Source organism: Salmo salar, chromosome 06 (genome assembly GCF_965601325.2).
Source record: "Salmo salar chromosome 06, fSalSal1, whole genome shotgun sequence".
Classification (NCBI taxonomy): Eukaryota; Metazoa; Chordata; class Actinopteri; order Salmoniformes; family Salmonidae; genus Salmo; species Salmo salar.
This window is the reverse complement of record NC_138296.1, coordinates 76,877,910-76,896,788: the sequence shown is the minus strand read 5'-3', so window position 1 is coordinate 76,896,788 and position 18,879 is coordinate 76,877,910. Positions and strand designations below refer to the sequence as shown.

Genomic DNA, 18,879 nt, shown 5'->3' with positions numbered 1-18,879 from the left:
GTTGAGCTGGGGTGTATTCCTTACACCGATTCTGTTATCAAATTGATCAGAAATACAGTGTAGACATTGTTAATGTTGCAAATGACTATCGTAGCTGGAAACGGCTGTTTCTTTTAATGGAATATCTACATAGGCGTACAGAGGCCCATTATGAGCAACCATCACTCCTGTGTTCCAATGGCACGTTGTGTTAGCTAATCCAAGTTTATCATTTTAAAAGGCGAATTGATCATTAGAAAACCCTTTTGCAATTATGTTAGCACAGCTGAAAACGGTTGTCCTTATTAAGGAAGCAATAAAACAGCGAGAAATGGGCAAGAAACTGAAGATCTCGTACAACGCTGTGTACTACTCCCTTCACAGAACAGTGCAAACCGGCTCTAACCAGGATAAAAAGAGGAGTGGGAGGCCCTGGTGCACAACTGAGCAAGAGTACATTAGAGTGTCTAGTTTGAGAAACAGACACCTCACAGGTCCTCAACTAGCAGCTTCATTAAATAGTACTCGCAAAACACCAGTCTCAACGTCAACAGTGAAGAGGCGACTCCGGGATGCTGGCCTTCTAGGCAGAGTTGCAAAGAAAAAGCCATATCTTAGACTGGCCAATAAAAATAAAAGATTAAGATGGGCAAAAGAACACAGACACTGGACAGAAGAACTCTGCCAGCACTAGGGCCCTCTGTTTCAATAACCAAACTAGCATAGCACTGCCGGCTCAGACCAGCACTAGGGCCTTCTGTTTCAATAACCAAACTAGCATAGCACTGCCGGCCCAGACCAGCACTAGGGCCCTCTGTTTCAATAACCAAACTAGCATAGCACTGCCGGCCCAGACCAGCACTAGGGCCTTCTGTTTCAATAACCAAACTAGCATAGCACTGCCGGCCCAGACCAGCACTAGGGCCTTCTGTTTCAATAACCAAACTAGCATAGCACTGCCGGCCCAGACCAGCACTAGGGCCTTCTGTTTCAATAACCAAACTAGCATAGCACTGCCGGCCCAGACCAGCACTAGGGCCTTCTGTTTCAATAACCAAACTAGCATAGCACTGCCGGCCCAGACCAGCACTAGGGCCTTCTGTTTCAATAACCAAACTAGCATAGCACTGCCGGCCCAGACCAGCACTAGGGCCTTCTGTTTCAATAACCAAACTAGCATAGCACTGCCGGCCCAGACCAGCACTAGGGCCTTCTGTTTCAATAACCAAACTAGCATACCAGTAATAATGAAGCCGTGTATTGGGCATGCATTCTAAGTGGCTTGCTAGCATGGGCATTATATGTGTCACACTGGGCTCAAAATAGTCAACTTAAATCAGTGGAGAAGCTACCTTACACATTTCATATGACAAAGTGAAACTTTACAAACATATTTCTCACAATGGAGTGATGATTGTGACTGACCAGGTGAATCCTGGTGAAAGCTATTGAAATTAAACCTTATTGATTTTTAAGCCTTGAGACAATTTAGACATTGTGTATGTGTGCCATTCAGAGGGTGAATTGTGTATGTGTGCCATTCAGAGGGTGAATTGTGTATGTGTGCCATTCAGAGGGTGAATTGTGTATGTGTGCCATTCAGAGGGTGAATTGTGTATGTGTGCCATTCAGAGGGTGAATTGTGTATGTGTGCCATTCAGAGGGTGAATTGTGTATGTGTGCCATCCAGAGGGTGAATTGTGTATGTGTGCCATCCAGAGGGCAAATTGTGTATGTGTGCCATTCAGAGGGTGAATTGTGTATGTGTGCCATTCAGAATGTGAATTGTGTATGTGTGCCATTCAGAGGGTGAATGGGCAAGACAAAATAGTTAAGTGCCTTTGAACGGGGTATGGTAGTAATGTAGGTGCCAGACGCACCGGTTTCAGTGTGTCAAGAACTGCAACGCTGCTGGGTTTTTCACGCATAACAGTTTCCCGTCAAGAATTGTCCACCACCCAAAGGACATCCAGCCAACTTGTTGGAGTCAACATGGGCCACCATCCCTGTCGAATGTTTTAAACCTTGTAGAGTCCATGCCTCGACGAATTGAGACTGTTCTGAGGGCAAAAGGGGGTGAAACTCAATATTAGAAAGATGTTCCTAATGTTCTGTAGATTCAATCCGGCCTCTAATTGAGTTATAAAACTGTTGATATAAAGAGCGGTGATTGATTGAGCACTGATTTTGTTTTTTATCTGTTTGTTCCCAGCATTGTTCTGATCGCGGTTTAACGACAGACACAGAGTTTAAAACAGAATACAGAGCTACGGATGCTACTGCACCAATACGGCAACTCCAGGGTGAGTGTGTGTGTGTGTGTAAGTGCATCTAGAGGGTTAATGTCCAGAATGTTTGTGCTAATTTAGAGACATTTACTGACAATCTCCATTCTTCGGATTAATTCTGATAATGCCGCTGGCTCCTGTCACGTTCTGACCAGTAAAGGGGTTATTTGTTATTGTAATTTGGTCAGGACGTGGCAGGGGGTGATTATTTAGAGTGTTTCGGGGTTTGTTGGGCTATGTGTTATGTAGAGGGGTGTTTGTTTAGAGTGTTCCGGGGTTTTTGGGTTATGTTCTAGGTTAGTGTATTTCTATGTTAGATCTAGGTTGTTTAGTTCTATGTTTAGTTAATTGGGATTGGCCTTCAATTGGAGGCAGCTGTTCCTCGTTGCCTCTGATTGAAGGTCCTATGTATAGGGGTGTGTTTGTAATGGGAATTGTGGGAAGTTGTTTTTGCATAGCTGTGTGTGTAGCCTGCAATACTGTGCCTTCGTTAATTTTTCTTGTTTTGTTTTTGTTAAGTGTTCAATAAAAGTTAAGATGAGCACTCAACCCGCTGCGCCTTGGTCTACTCCATACGACGACCGTTACAGAACTACCAACCACCAAAGGACCAAGCAGCGGAGGAAGGAGCAGCAGGTGGACTACAGGGAGTCGTGGACATGGGAGGAAATTCTGGATGGGGCTGGACCATGGCACCAGGCTGGTGAACACCGTCGCCCACCGGAACAGGTGGAGGCAGCCAGGAGAGCGGAGATACGAGAGGCTGGAGAGGACCGGGAACGCTACAGGGGAACACAGCTGGCAAGGAAGCCGGAGAGGCAGCCCCAATAAAAAAAATTGGGGGGGGCACACGGGGAGTGTGGCTAAGTAATGGGAATTGTGGGTAGTTGTCTCCTTGTTTAGTGTCTGAGCACATGACAGGACTGTTAGTGTCGTTCGTTGTGTTTGTATACATGTTTTGTTTAGTTTTTTCCTTCTTTTTACCAATTAAAGAAGATGAGTATACACGTTCCCGCTGCACCTTGGTCGAATCATTACGACACCCGTTACAGCTCCTGAGTAAATGAGCTGACCAATGAGGAAGAGAAGAGCACACACGAACACAGTGTAGTGGAAATGCTTAAATATTTTATGAGGAAAATAAAGCACTTTATCAACTTACAGTATGGGAGATGATGTTTAACACAATGTAAAATATAAAGTGCATAATGGGAGTTACCTAGTAGTAAAGTAGAATGTTACCAACAATATTGAATAAAATGTAATGCATTAGAGCTTGTACAGTACAATACAAACAATTTAAGATGCAAATACATTCAGGGATCAGCCACATGGAGAGAAAGTTAAGTTTGCATGTGTGTGGTTGATAAGTGTGTGTTCAGCCAGCGACGTTGAAGATCTTGTAGCTGAGGGCAGAAGGCAGGGAGAAGAAGAGCAGGCCCAGGAACAGAAGTCCCAGGACGGCCCCCAGCAGCAGAGCACAGTGCAGCTTGTACTGCCTCCAGACTAGGATACACACTACACGCACCGGGCTCAGCATCCACGACAGACTGGTGTTGGGACGACTGCAGGGAGAGATGGAGATGTTTTACACACACAACAAAAATATACACATACTACCCTCAACGAGTCGTCTAGATACTCATGCAACCTCTGCCGCACACATCAAGAACACAGTGACATTTATTAGACGCTGTAAACGGATACAAACCTAACATTTCCCCAAATTGTTTTTCAATTCATTAAATTTATTTAAAGTCCTTGTTAAAACAGACAAATTAAGATTGCACACTTTTCAACAGAAATATATAAATACACTTTATCATACAAACAGACGAGAGTTAGTGCAAACATTAAAATATTTTTTTTTGTTGGTTTGTATTTTGTGAACACGGGATCACTAAAATGACTGCAACACAAATGATGTCAAAACTGCAGGTTGACGTTTATTGGGATGAGGCTTGTCCTTGAAGCAGAACTGAGTGAGCTGCAAAGTCAAAATTGCCAATTTTAAACATTTCTGGAAAGAATTTAACTTGTTGGTCTTAATTTAAGGCTAGGGTTATCAATTAGGGTTATCTGTGTGGTTAAAGCTAGGGTTCATTTTAAAATAAGATTGTGTGACTTTGTGGCTGTGCCAGTTAGTGACCACTCTGTAGAGATGCCTCCAGAACAAGATTCATGTCAAAAAATGCTAACCTGCCTCATAACTACAGGTAGGTCAAGCAAGGGAAACCATGAGGGAACTGCCCACTGCAAACTAAGTAATCTCAAATCAAATTGTATTCATCACCTACACAGTTTACAGCAGGTATAATAGGTGCAGTGCAATGCTTACGTGCTAGCTCCCTCAACATTGCAGAACAATATCAATTATAATCAAAAGTCAATCAAAAACAAGTAATAAGAGGAAGGTAGTATGCGTAGTAATTAAACTGATATAAAAAAACTGATAGGGCAAGCCAAGTAATCTGATAGGCCGATAGGGTAGAGGTCAAGAGGCCAATCCCGACCTTCCTATTTCTGTACGTCTCATGTGCTATAAGATGCACATAACCACTTAGGAATCTCTACATTGTAAAAAAAAAAAACATTGTCTAGATCCGGGCATAAATAAAAGGTTTACTAACTGACTTTAAAGCTACAATAAAAAGTCATGCCTTGTCAGATAACCATGTAAACTGAATCACTGTGAGATGTTAGAATACAGTTGCATGCTTATTTGTCTCTAAACCTACTGTGCATTTGCTGGATAACAGTAACAGTCTATAAGAGCATTCCAGGTCACTGAAGGAAGGGCTGAAGAAACAAGCATTGTTCCATAAAATGTTGGTGTTTGAGGACACAAATTAAACCAAACGATAGCATGCTTAGCTCGTGTATATTGATAAATATTCAAAAGTTGTTCTTCTATTCTTTGTCCCTCTTTATATATCTTGTTAAACTAGGTCCTAAGAAAATAGACATCTTTTGTTCAATCGCTTCATCATTATTTAAGATGTGTACAAAGTCTGCAAGAGGAACATTAACTGTTGGAAACAATCAATTTTTTGTCCAGTTCAAGTGATCACACCAACCAACCCCATGATTCCCATTTAAAAACAGCAGTATAATAGAAGTAATGGGGAAAATTACAACATGTATGTCCATGCAAGACCAACAGTACCAATCAACTGACCACTAACCATGTCCTACCAAATCATTTAAGTCACAAATAAATAGATAAATAAACAATGTCTAAAATGTTACATCAGGGTATGCCGCATCATTGATGATCAGATCAGGGGCGAGGCGTTTGATTGGTTAGTCAGTGGTCATCGCAAGAGTGGTTAGGCCCACTGTGCTACTGTAGAAGATATATGGACGTTCTTAGTTTTTAGTAGTCCAAGCGATAGATAAAAAGTCCAAGGGATAGATAGAACGTCTTTGAGTAGAAGGTGTGTTAAGCAGCACTGCCAAGGTTAGATGGGTGGTGGGGCGGGGGCAAGGCTGGGATGCTGAGGGAAGGGACCGTGGGGCTGCAATCATCTTGTCTCCACATGTATCCACTCATTCATCCCCCTCAGGCCCCCAGCAGCTTCTTGACCAGGTAACCAGGCATGCTGTAGAGGAAGAGCCCCAGCATCATGAGCAGCAGCAGGGCCACAATGATCTTGATGATAAGCCACTTGTAGCGGTTACACACCAGGTAGCGGATGGCCTTCAGGGGGCTCAGGAACCACAGGAAGGTGGTGTCTGGCCGACTGTGGTAGAAGGGGGGGATAGTGGGGTAGAAGATATAGGGAAGGGAGTGGAGAAGGATATGGGGTAGATGGAGGGCAGTTGTGTGAGAGGTAGAGGTGGGGGACAGAGGGGTGAGTAGGTTAAAGGGAAGATAGTGGGTGGGGTGAGGAAACGGTGATAAGGGGGCCAGAGGTGGAGGATAAAAAAGACGAGAGCCAGTGTTAGTGGTTAGTAAGCCATATATGATGTATGACTATTTCCAATGGATCACATATCTCCATACACTACTATGCAAACAACCTTGTTTATGAAATAACTACATTATTTGTATTAACCAAAAGACCATTGCACAGTCAGCTAAGCACAGATATATTCCTCAGACAATGAAGACATAAAATGGGATGATGATTTTTTTGACACTCACATAGTGACTTACAGGAACAATTAGGTTTAAGTGACTTGCTCAAGGGCACATCGATCGTTTTTTCCACCTATTTGGCTCAGGGATTTGAACCAGTGACCTTATGGTTACTGGCCCAATGCTCTTAACCAATAGGCTACCTGCTGCCCATATAATTACAGCCCTTATTGTTGATTTGTAGTTAATGTTGTTAACAACTTGAATAAATGTATTTTATGTTTTTTCTTAAATTCAGATTTCAGGGAGAATTTCACTGTAAATTTACAGCATTATCCTGGCACCAGAGTTGCCAGCTTAATACTGTAATGTTGCTGTACAGCAGAGATGCAGTTATATATTTCACAGTACTATTTTCCTTACTGTAAAACATTACAGCATCCAATTTACAGCAGGGATGCTGTATGCTGTAACATGTTTTACAGTAAGGAAAATTACCATCTGTAGATTGTGTGATTTTAATGGTCGACACACCATCTGTAGATTGTGTGATTTGATTGGTCGACACACCATCTGTAGATTGTGTGATTTGATTGTACAATGAGTGTTTGGAGACCTAGGTCTACGTCATCGGAGATTCAATTGGCACATGAGCATTCACGCTAAGTTGCCATCTGAGAAACAGAAACGAGCAAAAAGTCGGTGGTTGTATTTGAAAAAGTATGGATTTCAACATAGAAATGCACGTAACTACAGAAGACAAACATAGGTACCAGGTAGGCATTGCATTTTTTTATATTTTTTTTTAAAGCATTGACCTTGAGTGAATCGATGTAGTCGGAGCTAGATATTCCACAAAGCCTGGTCTCTGATCCACTCTGTTGGTGAAGTTCACCATGGAGTGGTTTAGTCTGCTAGCAACTCGGGTGCCAGTATAATGCTGTACATTTATAGGGAAAAGTTTTGCGCTGCATATAATACGTCTCCAGTGTAATGACGGTGTTCTGCACAACGGCAGACTCATGATTGACACAAGACATTGACAGGTTGAGAGACAAGAGACATCACAGGAAAGGAGACTAAGACAGGGAGGAGCAGGAAACAAAGCAGAGGAATAGGTACCAGACACAATCTTTGTCTATCTGAGAAAATACAAAGATTGAGAGACAGACCTGAGATGTGGAAAATAGGACCTGAAAAGAAAGAGGACAAGAGATGAAAGAGGTTGAGGGATAGAAGAAAGAGGTTATAGAAAAGGAAGGTGGTAGAAAGAGGAGAAGATGTGATAACATCCATTGAGTGACAGATACCGCAGGAGATGGGAGGAAAGGGATAGACAGATATGGGATCAGTGAAAAGGAGGAACAGAGGAGTGAACTGGAGAGGACCAGAGAGAGGACCAGACAGAGAAAAGGAGAGGACCAGACAGAGAACTGGAAAGGACCAGAGAGAGGACCAGACAGAGAAAAGGAGAGGACCAGAGGGTGTGAATGATAAAGAGAAAGTGACAGAAAAGAAGGAACAGGAGAGGAAACGGTAGGATAGGAGAAGAGAGAGGGGGCCACCAGTGGCCCTGGTAGGTCTCAGCCCCCTCAGGCCCCCAGCATCTTCTTGACCAGGTAGCCAGGGAAGGAGTAGAGGAATAGACCCAACAGGAGCAGCAGCAGCAGCAGGCCCAGGGCCTTGAGGATCAGCCAGCGGTAGTTGTGCCAGATGAAGTAGCGGATGGACTTCAGGGGGTTCACAAACCACATGAGACTGGTGTCCGGGCGACTTCAGAAGGAGGGGAGGAGGAGAGGAGGTGATGTAGATGGAAGGAAAGACAACGCAGGTTGGAGGGGAGAGAGGGAGGCAACACAGAGACAGTAAGAAAGGAAACAGAGGGAAACGTGAAGAGATGACAGGAAGAGAACAGTGAGATGGTGTGAAAGTGTGTTCACATTGCAATGAGGTGCAGGTCTCAAAATAGACTGTATTTCTTATTATTATTTCATGTCATTGTGTGCATCACATAACATCTGAATAAGCCAGTGTGGCTCAGTTGGTAGAGCACAGTGCTTGCAATGCCAGGGTTGTGAGTTCGATTCCCATGGAGGACCAATGTGACAAAGCATGAAAGGTGTACCGTCAAGTCGCTCTGGAAAAAAAGTGTCTACTAAAATGTAAACCATTATCAGCTTCTGATGGGTGCAGAATGAGAGGTTTTGAAATAAATGACTGGGAGAAATACAGTCGGTTCTAACACTTGCATGGTGTGAATAGAACCCCTGAAGGAAGGGGAGGAGTATAGGAAAGTTGACCATGTCTGACTCTGCCATTCTGTTTCCCACCTTTCCTTTTAACATCGAGTTATTTGTGATTGTGTACGTTTTGTCTGAATGTGTATGTGGGTATAGTCTTAGTGTGAGTGTGTGTGTATACTGTAAATATTAAGATCTTACTTTGGTTTCTCCAGAGGGTCAGGCTCATTGCGTCCCAGACCAACAGGACTTTTCTCCGCCTCCTCTGCCGACATGAGATGAAGCTCCGCCTCCACTTTACCCTGAGAGGAAGACACAATCAATCCAATGATCCAATGTGTGTGTGTGTGTGGGTCTCTCTCTCTCTCTCTCTCTCTCTCTCTCTCTCACCGTGAGTTCCATCTCGTCGTTCTCGTCGCGGGCCACGAATGGCCACCAGCCCTTGACTCTCTTCTGTTTGAAGATGGAGATGCAGGGCAGCTCTGCCTGGTTCTGGACCATGTTTATAGAACACTGCTTGGCTGTCTTCGCCCCGCGGGGAAACCTGTTCAGGTCCAGCTCTATCGCACCTGTCAGGAGACACAATACATGGCATTAAAGGATAACTAAGGAGATGACAGAGCTTGAGGGATGAGATAAAGGAGCTGTATATGGCGAAGCGAATGGAGAACATTTGAGAAAAATGACCAATAAAAATGTAAAGAAGAATGTGTAGAGTTCTAGAGAGCTCCAGCAGTGTAGGCCTACAGTACCTAGGAAGTCATCAGCGGAGAAGTGGTCAGCGTCCCAGACCTGCAGGGTGAGGCGTGCAGGGATCTTGTACTCGGTCTCGTCCCAGGAGAACATGGACTCCTTCTTGGAGATGACAATCTTCTCCTCAGCCATCAGGTAGTCGAAGGGGAACACGAAGCGCCAGTTGAAATTTCCCTCGCCCGTCAGAGAGTGGTAGTGGACGTCTGTGTCCTGCTTGTCCTCCTGCTGACCCTTCAGCCAGCTGGGTTAAAGGTCAAAGGTCGCATGGGGTCAGAGGTTAGAGGTGAGGGTCATGTTGACCCAATGATGTAGTAAATTAAGTGTAAGGACCGTGTTATTATTGGGTTATTTTTGCATATTAACAAGCTTCACTTATCATGCTCTGTGTGAAGGTTGTCTGTGGAGGTTAGGCAGACGCAGTGAAGATCAGATCACCATTTTACATCAGTCAATGTGATTTGAGATTGCTATGGATCATTCATAGTATGACTCAGTATGTGTTGTATGCATTACAGGTCTGGTCCATTGAATACACAAAAAGGATGTTAGTATTTGAAAAGCAAAACACGTATGGTGGGACCCTCCAATAAGAAACCAGCCAGTAATGACAAATGTATGAGATTATTAATTAAATAAAATGTAAACATGGCTGTGAAATTGTGGTCATAGTGTGTGCACCTAGGTGAATTCTATACAAATATTACCATCGTAAAACAACTGAATAAGAATAGAGTTTACACTGTGTATTTAAATACAAATGACCTGATTTGGTGTTGGACGGTCACATATTACAAATGCCATGCACACACAAAGCTTTACAAAAAGAGTCAAATACATTTTTATGACAGTGCTTTCCTTCATTGGAGGGAAGATGCAGATACGAGATTAACATTAACAGAAGTGTCTTACAATGCAAATCTAGGCTCAATGCAGACTCAGCACAGTGTGGGGTGGCAGACTGAGTTTATCCCCTGCACTGATGCCAAGTGGCCAGTGGTTGGTGAGGAGGGTTCAATTCCATTTAAATTCAGAAAGGAAAGCAAAATTACAATTTCATGAATTGAAAATGTATCTTTGAAAATTGATGTCAATTTTAAATTCTTCAATTGGAATTTCAACACATTTTCTATTGGACTGAATTGAAAACCTGAAGATGGGCACATTTGAGAAGCAGGAGGGGAGGAGCCTCGGCCAAAAACTTTTCTACGACTTTGAATGTCCATTAGTATTGATATACTCTCAACAGCATCATTAATAAGTGGCAGCAAATGACAATACAATTGCAAAAACAATATGGAATCCATTCCATTTCCCATGCAAGCCTTTTTTGCTAATGCTGGCATGCATGAGACTTCCTGGAATCCCGAGTAGTTTTAACCCCCGCCCAAGACAATCTACAACTGTTGTAGGACCATACCAGATAAACTAATGACAGTAAGGATGATTAGCAATTGGCAAGTCAAAATGGAATACTGTTATTGAGTTATCCTAGATTATATCCAATTTAATGTGCATGAGAACAGTTTAGAATCCATTATCTGGTTAATTCAATAATGATTAGTGAATTTCAGATTAGTAGATGGCCTAGCCCTAGTGTCATTTGTTGACACATTAGCCTCTTTGCTGTTTAAGTGGTATGGTCCTGATTGGCTTCCTCTGTCTGTAGGCATGAAGGCATTGTGGTTTACTGCGTGCTGATAGGAAGGCTAAGGTAGAAGGGTTGGGTCTTGAGCAGGGGAGCTGCGTGCTGATTGGATAGCTGAGGGAGGGGCGGGTAAGGAAGGGGGGAGGGGTTTGTACGAGCCATGCGATGTAAACGTGTGTTTTACCCCCTGACATAAATGTCAGACATCTTTTCTCCTGTCATGAAAGCATCGTCCTCTAGAACTACGTCATCAGTGTTCCAAATAATAACACGCAGTTCAAAGCTGGACAACAGCACAGCATCGACACACAGGAGAGAGAGAGAGAGAGAGAGAGGACAAACAAGAGACACAAACAAACACGCAACACACGGAAAACGTGGAAACAAACAAAACAAAACAAAAAAACAATGATTAACGCCAAAAAAACACGGGAGCACGCCACTTTGTCACACCCACGGGGCTATCGGGGCATAACGCCACGGCCCTCTGTGGTACCTACCCCCTGACAAATATGTCACTGGACTTTTCCCCAGTGAAGTAATCATCGTCCTCCAGTATTACTTCGTCTGTATTCCATATAATCACCCTGAGCTCATATCTGGTGAAGGGGAGGAAGGAACACACAGTTGGACTGTTGGACTGCTTAATTGGCCCTGGAAGGTGGCTGTACACTCCTATGGTGAGACATGTACCAGGCCAGGTCTAGTGCTAGATAACCAACCTACTCTAATGAGATACAACACTTACCACAGAAAACCACTAGATAACCAACCTACTCTAATGAGATACAACACTTACCACAGAAAACCACTAGATAACCAACCTACTCTAATGATATACAACACTTACCACAGAAAACCACTAGATAACCAACCTACTCTAATGAGATACAACACTTACCACAGAAAACCACTAGATAACCAACCTACTCTAATGAGATACAACACTTACCATAGAAAACCACTAGATAACCAACCTACTCTAATGAGAGACAACACTTACCACAGAAAACCACTAGATAACCAACCTACTCTAATGAGATACAACACTTACCACAGAAAACCACTAGATAACCAACCTACTCTAATGAGATACAACACTTACCACAGAAAACCTGGAAGGGATATAAGTAGGAAAACTACATCCTTCTGCTTTGAGACTCATATATACAGCACTTCATATAGGATCATAAATAAGAAGCAAAACGTCAATCAAACCTTTAGGAAATGTTTAGGTTGTGCCTTGATCTATCTGGTAATGTGTAACATATACTGTACCTCAGAGGTAGATGGTGGGAGGAGCTATAGGATGATGGGCTCACTGTAATTGTTGGAATGGTATTAATGGAATGGAATCAAACATGTGGTTTCTATTTGTTTGATGTGTTTGATACCGTTCCATTTATTCCATTCCAGCCATTACAATGAGCCTGTCCTCCTATAGCTCCTCCCACCAGACTCCAATGCTGTATCTACACTAAAAAGGTGCTATCTAGAATCTAAAAGGGTTAGTCGCCTGTCCCCATAGGAGAACCCTTTGAAGAACCCTTTTTGGTTCCAGGTAGAACTCTTTTCACAGAGGGTTCTACATTGAACCCAAAAGGGTTCTACCTGGAACCAAAAAGGGTTCTCATATGGGAACAACCTAAGAACCCTTTGAGAACCCTTTTTTCTAAGAGTGTACACTGACTGGACTCTGACACTTCCGCCGGCCTCAGACATGACATACTTCTTTGGTTTACGTGGTGATATGTCGATGGCGGGTCCAGGTGCTGGCATGTCCATGGGGAACATGTCTACCCACATCTCAATCCGCCCCTGTGGGGTTAAACAGAGGTTATAACAGGTTATAACAGCTCATAACAGCTTCATTATCCAATATTATTCATTATTTTACCCTCATAAGGCATTATATTATCAATTAACTCAAAAGTGACCAAAATTAATTAAACTCTTAGTTCCAGATGAACCCGTAAAATAACGTTTTACTAATAATAAGTAGGAGTGTGTGTGTGACCTGTTCAATGCCAGGGTGGTCAGGGTTGAGTAGGGGTCTTGTCTCGACGTGTTCTGGGATGAGTTTACAGCCCACCCTGGGGATCTCCTCCCAGTGCTTCAGCACCGTCAGGGCCAGGTGCTCGTCTGTCTGCTTCTTCAGACCTGTACACACACGCGCACACACAGACGCACAGTAAATGTCAGGTCTCTAAATGTAGGCAAAGCTTAATAAATATATTTTCAACAGCACAAATGTATCATACTGTATGTTAAAAACATACCATTCTCATCCTCGATCTCTGTGGCACCCATGAAGACGCGGTTGGCGACCTTGACCCTGCCCCCGGGGCCGTAGTGGGGGCCGTCCAGCTTGCCCTCCTTACACAGCTTGGCCAGGATCTGGCTTGGCTTCATGGGGTCACGCCACACGTTGTAACCATGTCTACCAGGAACAAACAACACCAGACTGTTGTCGATATTTACTTTATTTTCTATTTTCTTAACATTTTGGGGGGAAACAGACAGACAGAGGTATAAACTAAACAGACAGACAGACAGACAGACAGACAGACAGACAGACAGACAGACAGACAGACAGACAGACAGACAGACAGACAGACAGACAGACAGACAGACAGACAGACAGACAGACAGACAGACAGACAGACAGACAGACAGACAGACAGACAGACAGACAATGGACCGTAGAACAGAATGACATGGACAGACAGACAGGAACTCACACAGAGTAGCTGTTAGCGATGCCACAGGTAGCTCTGTGTTTGCTGTAGAAGCGGTTCTCCAGGTCGATCTTGGTCTCCCCGATGAGGTCATCAGTGCCCACCAGATCCCAGTCATACACTGACACGGTCAACATGGATTCCATGGGGAATGTAGCTTCCATGTCAAACGCTCTGAGAGAGGATGTGGAGGGAGTGGAGGGATGGAAGGAGGGGTGGAGGAAGGGAGGGAGGAATAGGAGTGGGAGGGGATAGACAAGAAAGGGAGAGATGGAGAGAGTAGGGATGACATTTGAGATAAGAAGTGGTTAGCTTCTTATAGATTGCGCTGCCGATGCATCTATGCCAGTTACAAGAGTACAGTAATGCTTCAATACACTTGATTGCAATGTTCTATATGAGTTGGCTTGTTGAATCTGCACCAATGTGCAACGAATGTATCCATCCACACTCACTTGCCAAAGACAGGGTTGAGCTGTTTGGAGATATAGTTCTCTTTATCCTTCAGCTCTGACTTGCCCAGTTTGATGACAACGTAGGGGTCCGCTTTCCCATTGACATCAGCAGGGTGGAGGTCTGTGGCCTGGAATACAATGTTGGTTTGTGGTATGGTTTAGGTTTTTACTTACAATCTATTGAACCCTTATTTTACCAAGTGAGTTGAATGAGAATACATGATTAGGTTGCTGAAGTTAAGAGCAACAACCTGGGAAAGTTTTGGTTTATGGTTAGAGGTTAGAGGTTAGGGGTGTCACTCACCCTGACTACGAAGATGCGCACAAGCACGTTGATAGGGTCATTGTGTGGAATGCTCTGGAACATGCCCATGTTAGGGTCAAAGCCCACCTCCCGGGTGATCTCCTCAGACAGAGGCAACTTGTACATGCACATGGAGCCCTTGAATCTGCCCACGATCCTGTCGTCATCCAGCGCTGCTTCATCGTCGTCCCCTGCCTTCCCTCTGTACAGGTTGAAGGTGTGGAGCCAGTCCTCAAAGTTATCATACTCTGCCTCCAGCTCCTTGTTGTACACCTGGACAATACACACACACACACACACACACACACACACACACACACACACACACACACACACACACACACACACACACACACACACACACACACACACACACACACACACACACACACACACACACGCGCACACACGCACACACGCACACACGCACACACGCACACACGCACACACATACGTGGAATGGTATCAGACACACTCTGAACAACAAGGTGTGTGTGTGTGTCCAGTGGAATCTCTAGTCCTACTGACCAGCAGCTCGTCCACTTTGGGTTTGCTGGAGTGTTTCTCTGTCCCCTCTCCGGCATGGTGGCTCTTCTTCTTCTCCTTGTTCCTGCTCTTGTCTCTGCTCTTCTCCTTCCCCTTGGAGCCTTTTACAGGGAGGTCATCAGGTTTGATATCTGATTGTGGGGTGAGTGGAAGGAGTGGAGGAGGGGGAGTGGAGGGGGGCAGGGGGGGTGAATAGGGAATTGATGGAGGAGGAGGAGGAGGAGGAGGGGAGAGAGGTGGGGAGGGAGGGGTAAAGAGGGACGAATGTATGGACACGACACAACACCCCAGATGTCAATCAACATGAAAGTTGACATCTGACCCCTCTGGCCATCCATTGCCAGGGCTACTGAAATCCATGATATCATGAGTAATTTAAAATGGAAAATACAAGTAACTACCAAAATAATGGAAACACTTGAGTAAATACATACAAAGTACAAAGTCAATTGAAATGAATTACCGTAATTTCCGGACTATTAAGCGCACCTGAATATAAGCCGCAACCACTGAATTTAAAAAATATTATTTTGAACATAAATAAGCCGCACATGTCTATAAGCCGCAGGTGCCTACCGGTACATTGAAACAAATTAACTTTACACAGGCTTTAACGAAACACGGCTTGTAACAAAAAAAAAAAAATCCATATATTAGCCACGTCATTGTTTAAGCTGCGAGATTCAAAGCCTGGGAAAAAAGTTGCGGCTTATAGTCCGGAATTTACGGTAAGCAATTAACATCCCATCATGCATAAGGTCATGTATAAAAAAGCTGGGCAGGCCATTATTTTGGACATTATTTTTGCTTCCATGGCTATGCCCCCATAGGATGACAATGCCCCCACCCATGAACCCAATTGAACACTTCTGGGAGATTCTGGAGTGGCGCCTTAGACAGCGTTTCCCACCACCATCAACAAAACACCAATTATGGAATTTCTCTTGGAAGAATGGTGTCGCATCCCTCCAGTAGAGTTCCAGACAGAATCTATGCCAAGGTGCATTGAAGCTGTTCTGGTGGATTGTGGTGGCCCAACACCCTATTAAGACACATTATTTTGGTGCTTCCTTTATTTTGGCAGTTACCTGTATTTGTAATCACCTGTATTTGTAAAGAGCCACATTATCCTTTTTATCAAATTCTGGGAGAATATCTTAATAGGAATTTGGTAAACAAGACATCAACACTTCCGGTTTGGAGCGAGCAGTCGCACTACGCTTCGCTCCACAGGTAATATTACACTTCACTACATTACAACGGCTTGATTTGTTTGATCTGAGCAATTCTTCTTAGCTAGCTACATAGCCGTCTTTGTATCAAAGATAATTGTGTAGTTTAGAGTAATTAGAGTAAATATCGAGGCTAGCTATCTTCGTCCTCCTAACGTAGTCAACACTGCTAGCTGCTAGCTAGCTAGTCATCACTGCTAGCTAGCCAACTTCTACCGACTAGCAGCACTGCAGAAACTATTACATTACAACGTAACGACTTGATTAGTGTGGTGTTACTGTTAGTTAGCCAGCTACATAGTTGTCTTTGCTGTCTCTGTATCTAAGATAATTGTGTAGTTTGAGTAATTATCGAGGTGAGCTAGCCAGCCACGACGCGGCGCCAGACTTAGTCAACACACCTAGTCATCATTAACCCACTGCTAGCTAGCCAACCGTTACCGACTAGCAGCGCTGTAGATACTAATACTTTACAACGGAACGATTTGACTAGTGCAGTGTTAGCTAACTAGCTACTTAGTTGTCTTTGTCATAGCTTGATAATTGTGTAGTTTAGTAATTACCGAGGTTAGCTAGCCAGCCATCGAGGTCAGCTAGCCAGCTATTTCCGTCCCCCGCGACGCCATTTTTCCTAACCCAGCCAACTATTACCGACGAGCAGCATTGTGGAAACTAAATACATTACAAGGAACGTCTTGATTAGTGTTATGTTAGCTAGCTAGCTACAAAGTTGCTTTGTATCATGACAAGGGGTAGTACTGAAACTATCGAGGTTACCTAGCCAGCTACACGTTCAAAGTCAACAACGCAGCCACTGCTAGCTAGCCTACTCCACCAGCCAGCAGTACTGTATCATTTTCGTCATTTTAGTCAATAAGATTTTTGCAACGTAAGCTTAACTTTCTGAACATTCGAGACGTGTAGTCCACTTGTCATTCCAATCTCCTTTGCATTAACGTAGCCTCTTCTGTAGCTTGTCTACTATGTGTCTGTCTATCCCTGTTCTCTCCCCTCTGCACAGGCCATACAAATGCTCCACACCGCGTGGCCGCTGCCACTCTAACCTGGTGGTCCCAGCGCGCACGACCCACGTGGAGTTCCAGGTCTCCGGCAGCCTCTGGAACTGCCGGTCTGCGGCCAACAAGGCTGAGTTCATCTAGACTTCCTGGCGCTGACGGAAACATGGATTACCACAGAGAACACTGCTACTCCTACTGCTCTCTCCTCGTCTGCCTACGTGTTCTCGCATACCCCTAGAGCATCGAGCCAGCGGGGTGGTGGCACTGGAATCCTCATCTCTCCCAAGTGGACATTCTCTCTTTCTCCCCTGACCCATCTGTCTATCTCCTCATTTGAATTCCATGCTGTCACAGTTACCAGCCCTTTCAAGCTAAACATCCTTATCATTTATCGCCCTCCAGGTTCCCTTGGAGAGTTCATCAATGAGCTTGACGCCTTGATAAGTTCCTTTCCTGAGGATGGCTCACCTCGCACAGTTCTGGGTGACTTTAACCTCCCCACGTCTACCTTTGACTCATTCCTCTCTGCCTCCTTCTTTCCACCCCTCTCCTCTTTTGACCTCACCCTCTCACCTTCCCCCCCTACTCACAAGGCAGGCAATACGCTTGACCTCATCTTTACTAGATGCTGTTCTTCCACTAATCTCATTGCAACTCCCCTCCAAGTCTCCGACCACTACCTTGTATCCTTTTCCCTCTCGCTCTCATCCAACACTTCTCACTCTGCCCCTACTCGGATGGTATTGCGCCGTCCCAACCTTCGCTCTCTCTCTCCCGCTACTCTCTCCTCTTCCATCCTATCATCTCTTCCCTCTGCTCAAACCTTCTCCAACCTATCTCCTGATTCTGCCTCCTCAACCCTCCTCTCCTCCCTCTCTGCATCCTTTGATTTCCTCTGTCCCCTATCCTCCAGGCCGGCTCCGTCGCCCCCTCCTGCTCCGTGGCTCGACGACTCACTGCGAGCTCACAGAACAGGGCTCCGGGCAGCCGAGCGGAAATGGAGGAAAACTCGCCTCCCTGCGGACCTGGCATCCTTTCACTCCCTCCTCTCTACATTTTCCTCTTCTGTCTCTGCTGCTAAAGCCACTTTCTACCACTCTAAACTCCAAGCATCTGCCTCTAACCCTAGGAAGCTCTTTGCTACCTTCTCCTCCCTCCTGAATCCTCCTCCCCCTCCCCCCCCCTCCTCCCTCTCTGCGGATGACTTCGTCAACCATTTTGAAAAGAAGGTTGACGACATCCGATCCTCGTTTGCTAAGTCAAACGACACCGCTGGTCCTGCTCACACTGCCCTACCCTGTGCTTTGACCTCTTTCTCCCCTCTCTCTCCAGATGAAATCTCGCGTCTTGTGACGGCCGGCCGCCCAACAACCTGCCCACTTGACCCTATCCCCTCCTCTCTTCTCCAGACCATTTCCGGAGACCTTCTCCCCTACCTCACCTCGCTCATCAACTCATCCTTGACCACTGGCTACGTCCCTTCCGTCTTCAAGAGAGCGAGAGTTCCACCCCTTCTGAAAAAACCTACACTCGATCCCTCCGATGTCAACAACTACAGACCAGTATCCCTTCTTTCCTTTCTCTCCAAAACTCTTGAAC

At 44.7% G+C, this 18,879-nt stretch overlaps 1 protein-coding gene across 15 annotated transcripts in view; it reads right to left on the bottom strand.

The window, feature by feature from the left end:
* Positions 1-3,375: 3,375 nt before the first annotated feature.
* Positions 3,376-18,879, bottom strand: part of LOC106608042 (otoferlin) — a 131,212-nt gene continuing 115,708 nt past the window's right edge. For 6 of the 15 annotated variants that reach the window (XM_045720965.2, XM_014205705.3, XM_045720971.2 and 3 more), the window contains 12 exons: positions 15,012-15,160; positions 14,484-14,756; positions 14,180-14,307; positions 13,728-13,898; positions 13,266-13,426; positions 13,004-13,146; positions 12,716-12,804; positions 11,171-11,269; positions 9,341-9,582; positions 8,979-9,157; positions 8,790-8,890; positions 3,376-3,832 (listed from right to left, as the gene is read on the bottom strand). In XM_045720965.2, coding sequence (XP_045576921.1) covers positions 3,646-3,832; positions 8,790-8,890; positions 8,979-9,157; positions 9,341-9,582; positions 11,171-11,269; positions 12,716-12,804; positions 13,004-13,146; positions 13,266-13,426; positions 13,728-13,898; positions 14,180-14,307; positions 14,484-14,756; positions 15,012-15,160 — 1,922 coding nt within the window. In that variant the 3' untranslated portion in view covers positions 3,376-3,645. The other 9 variants (XM_045720967.2, XM_045720975.2, XM_045720976.2 and 6 more) reach the window with 6 other exon arrangements.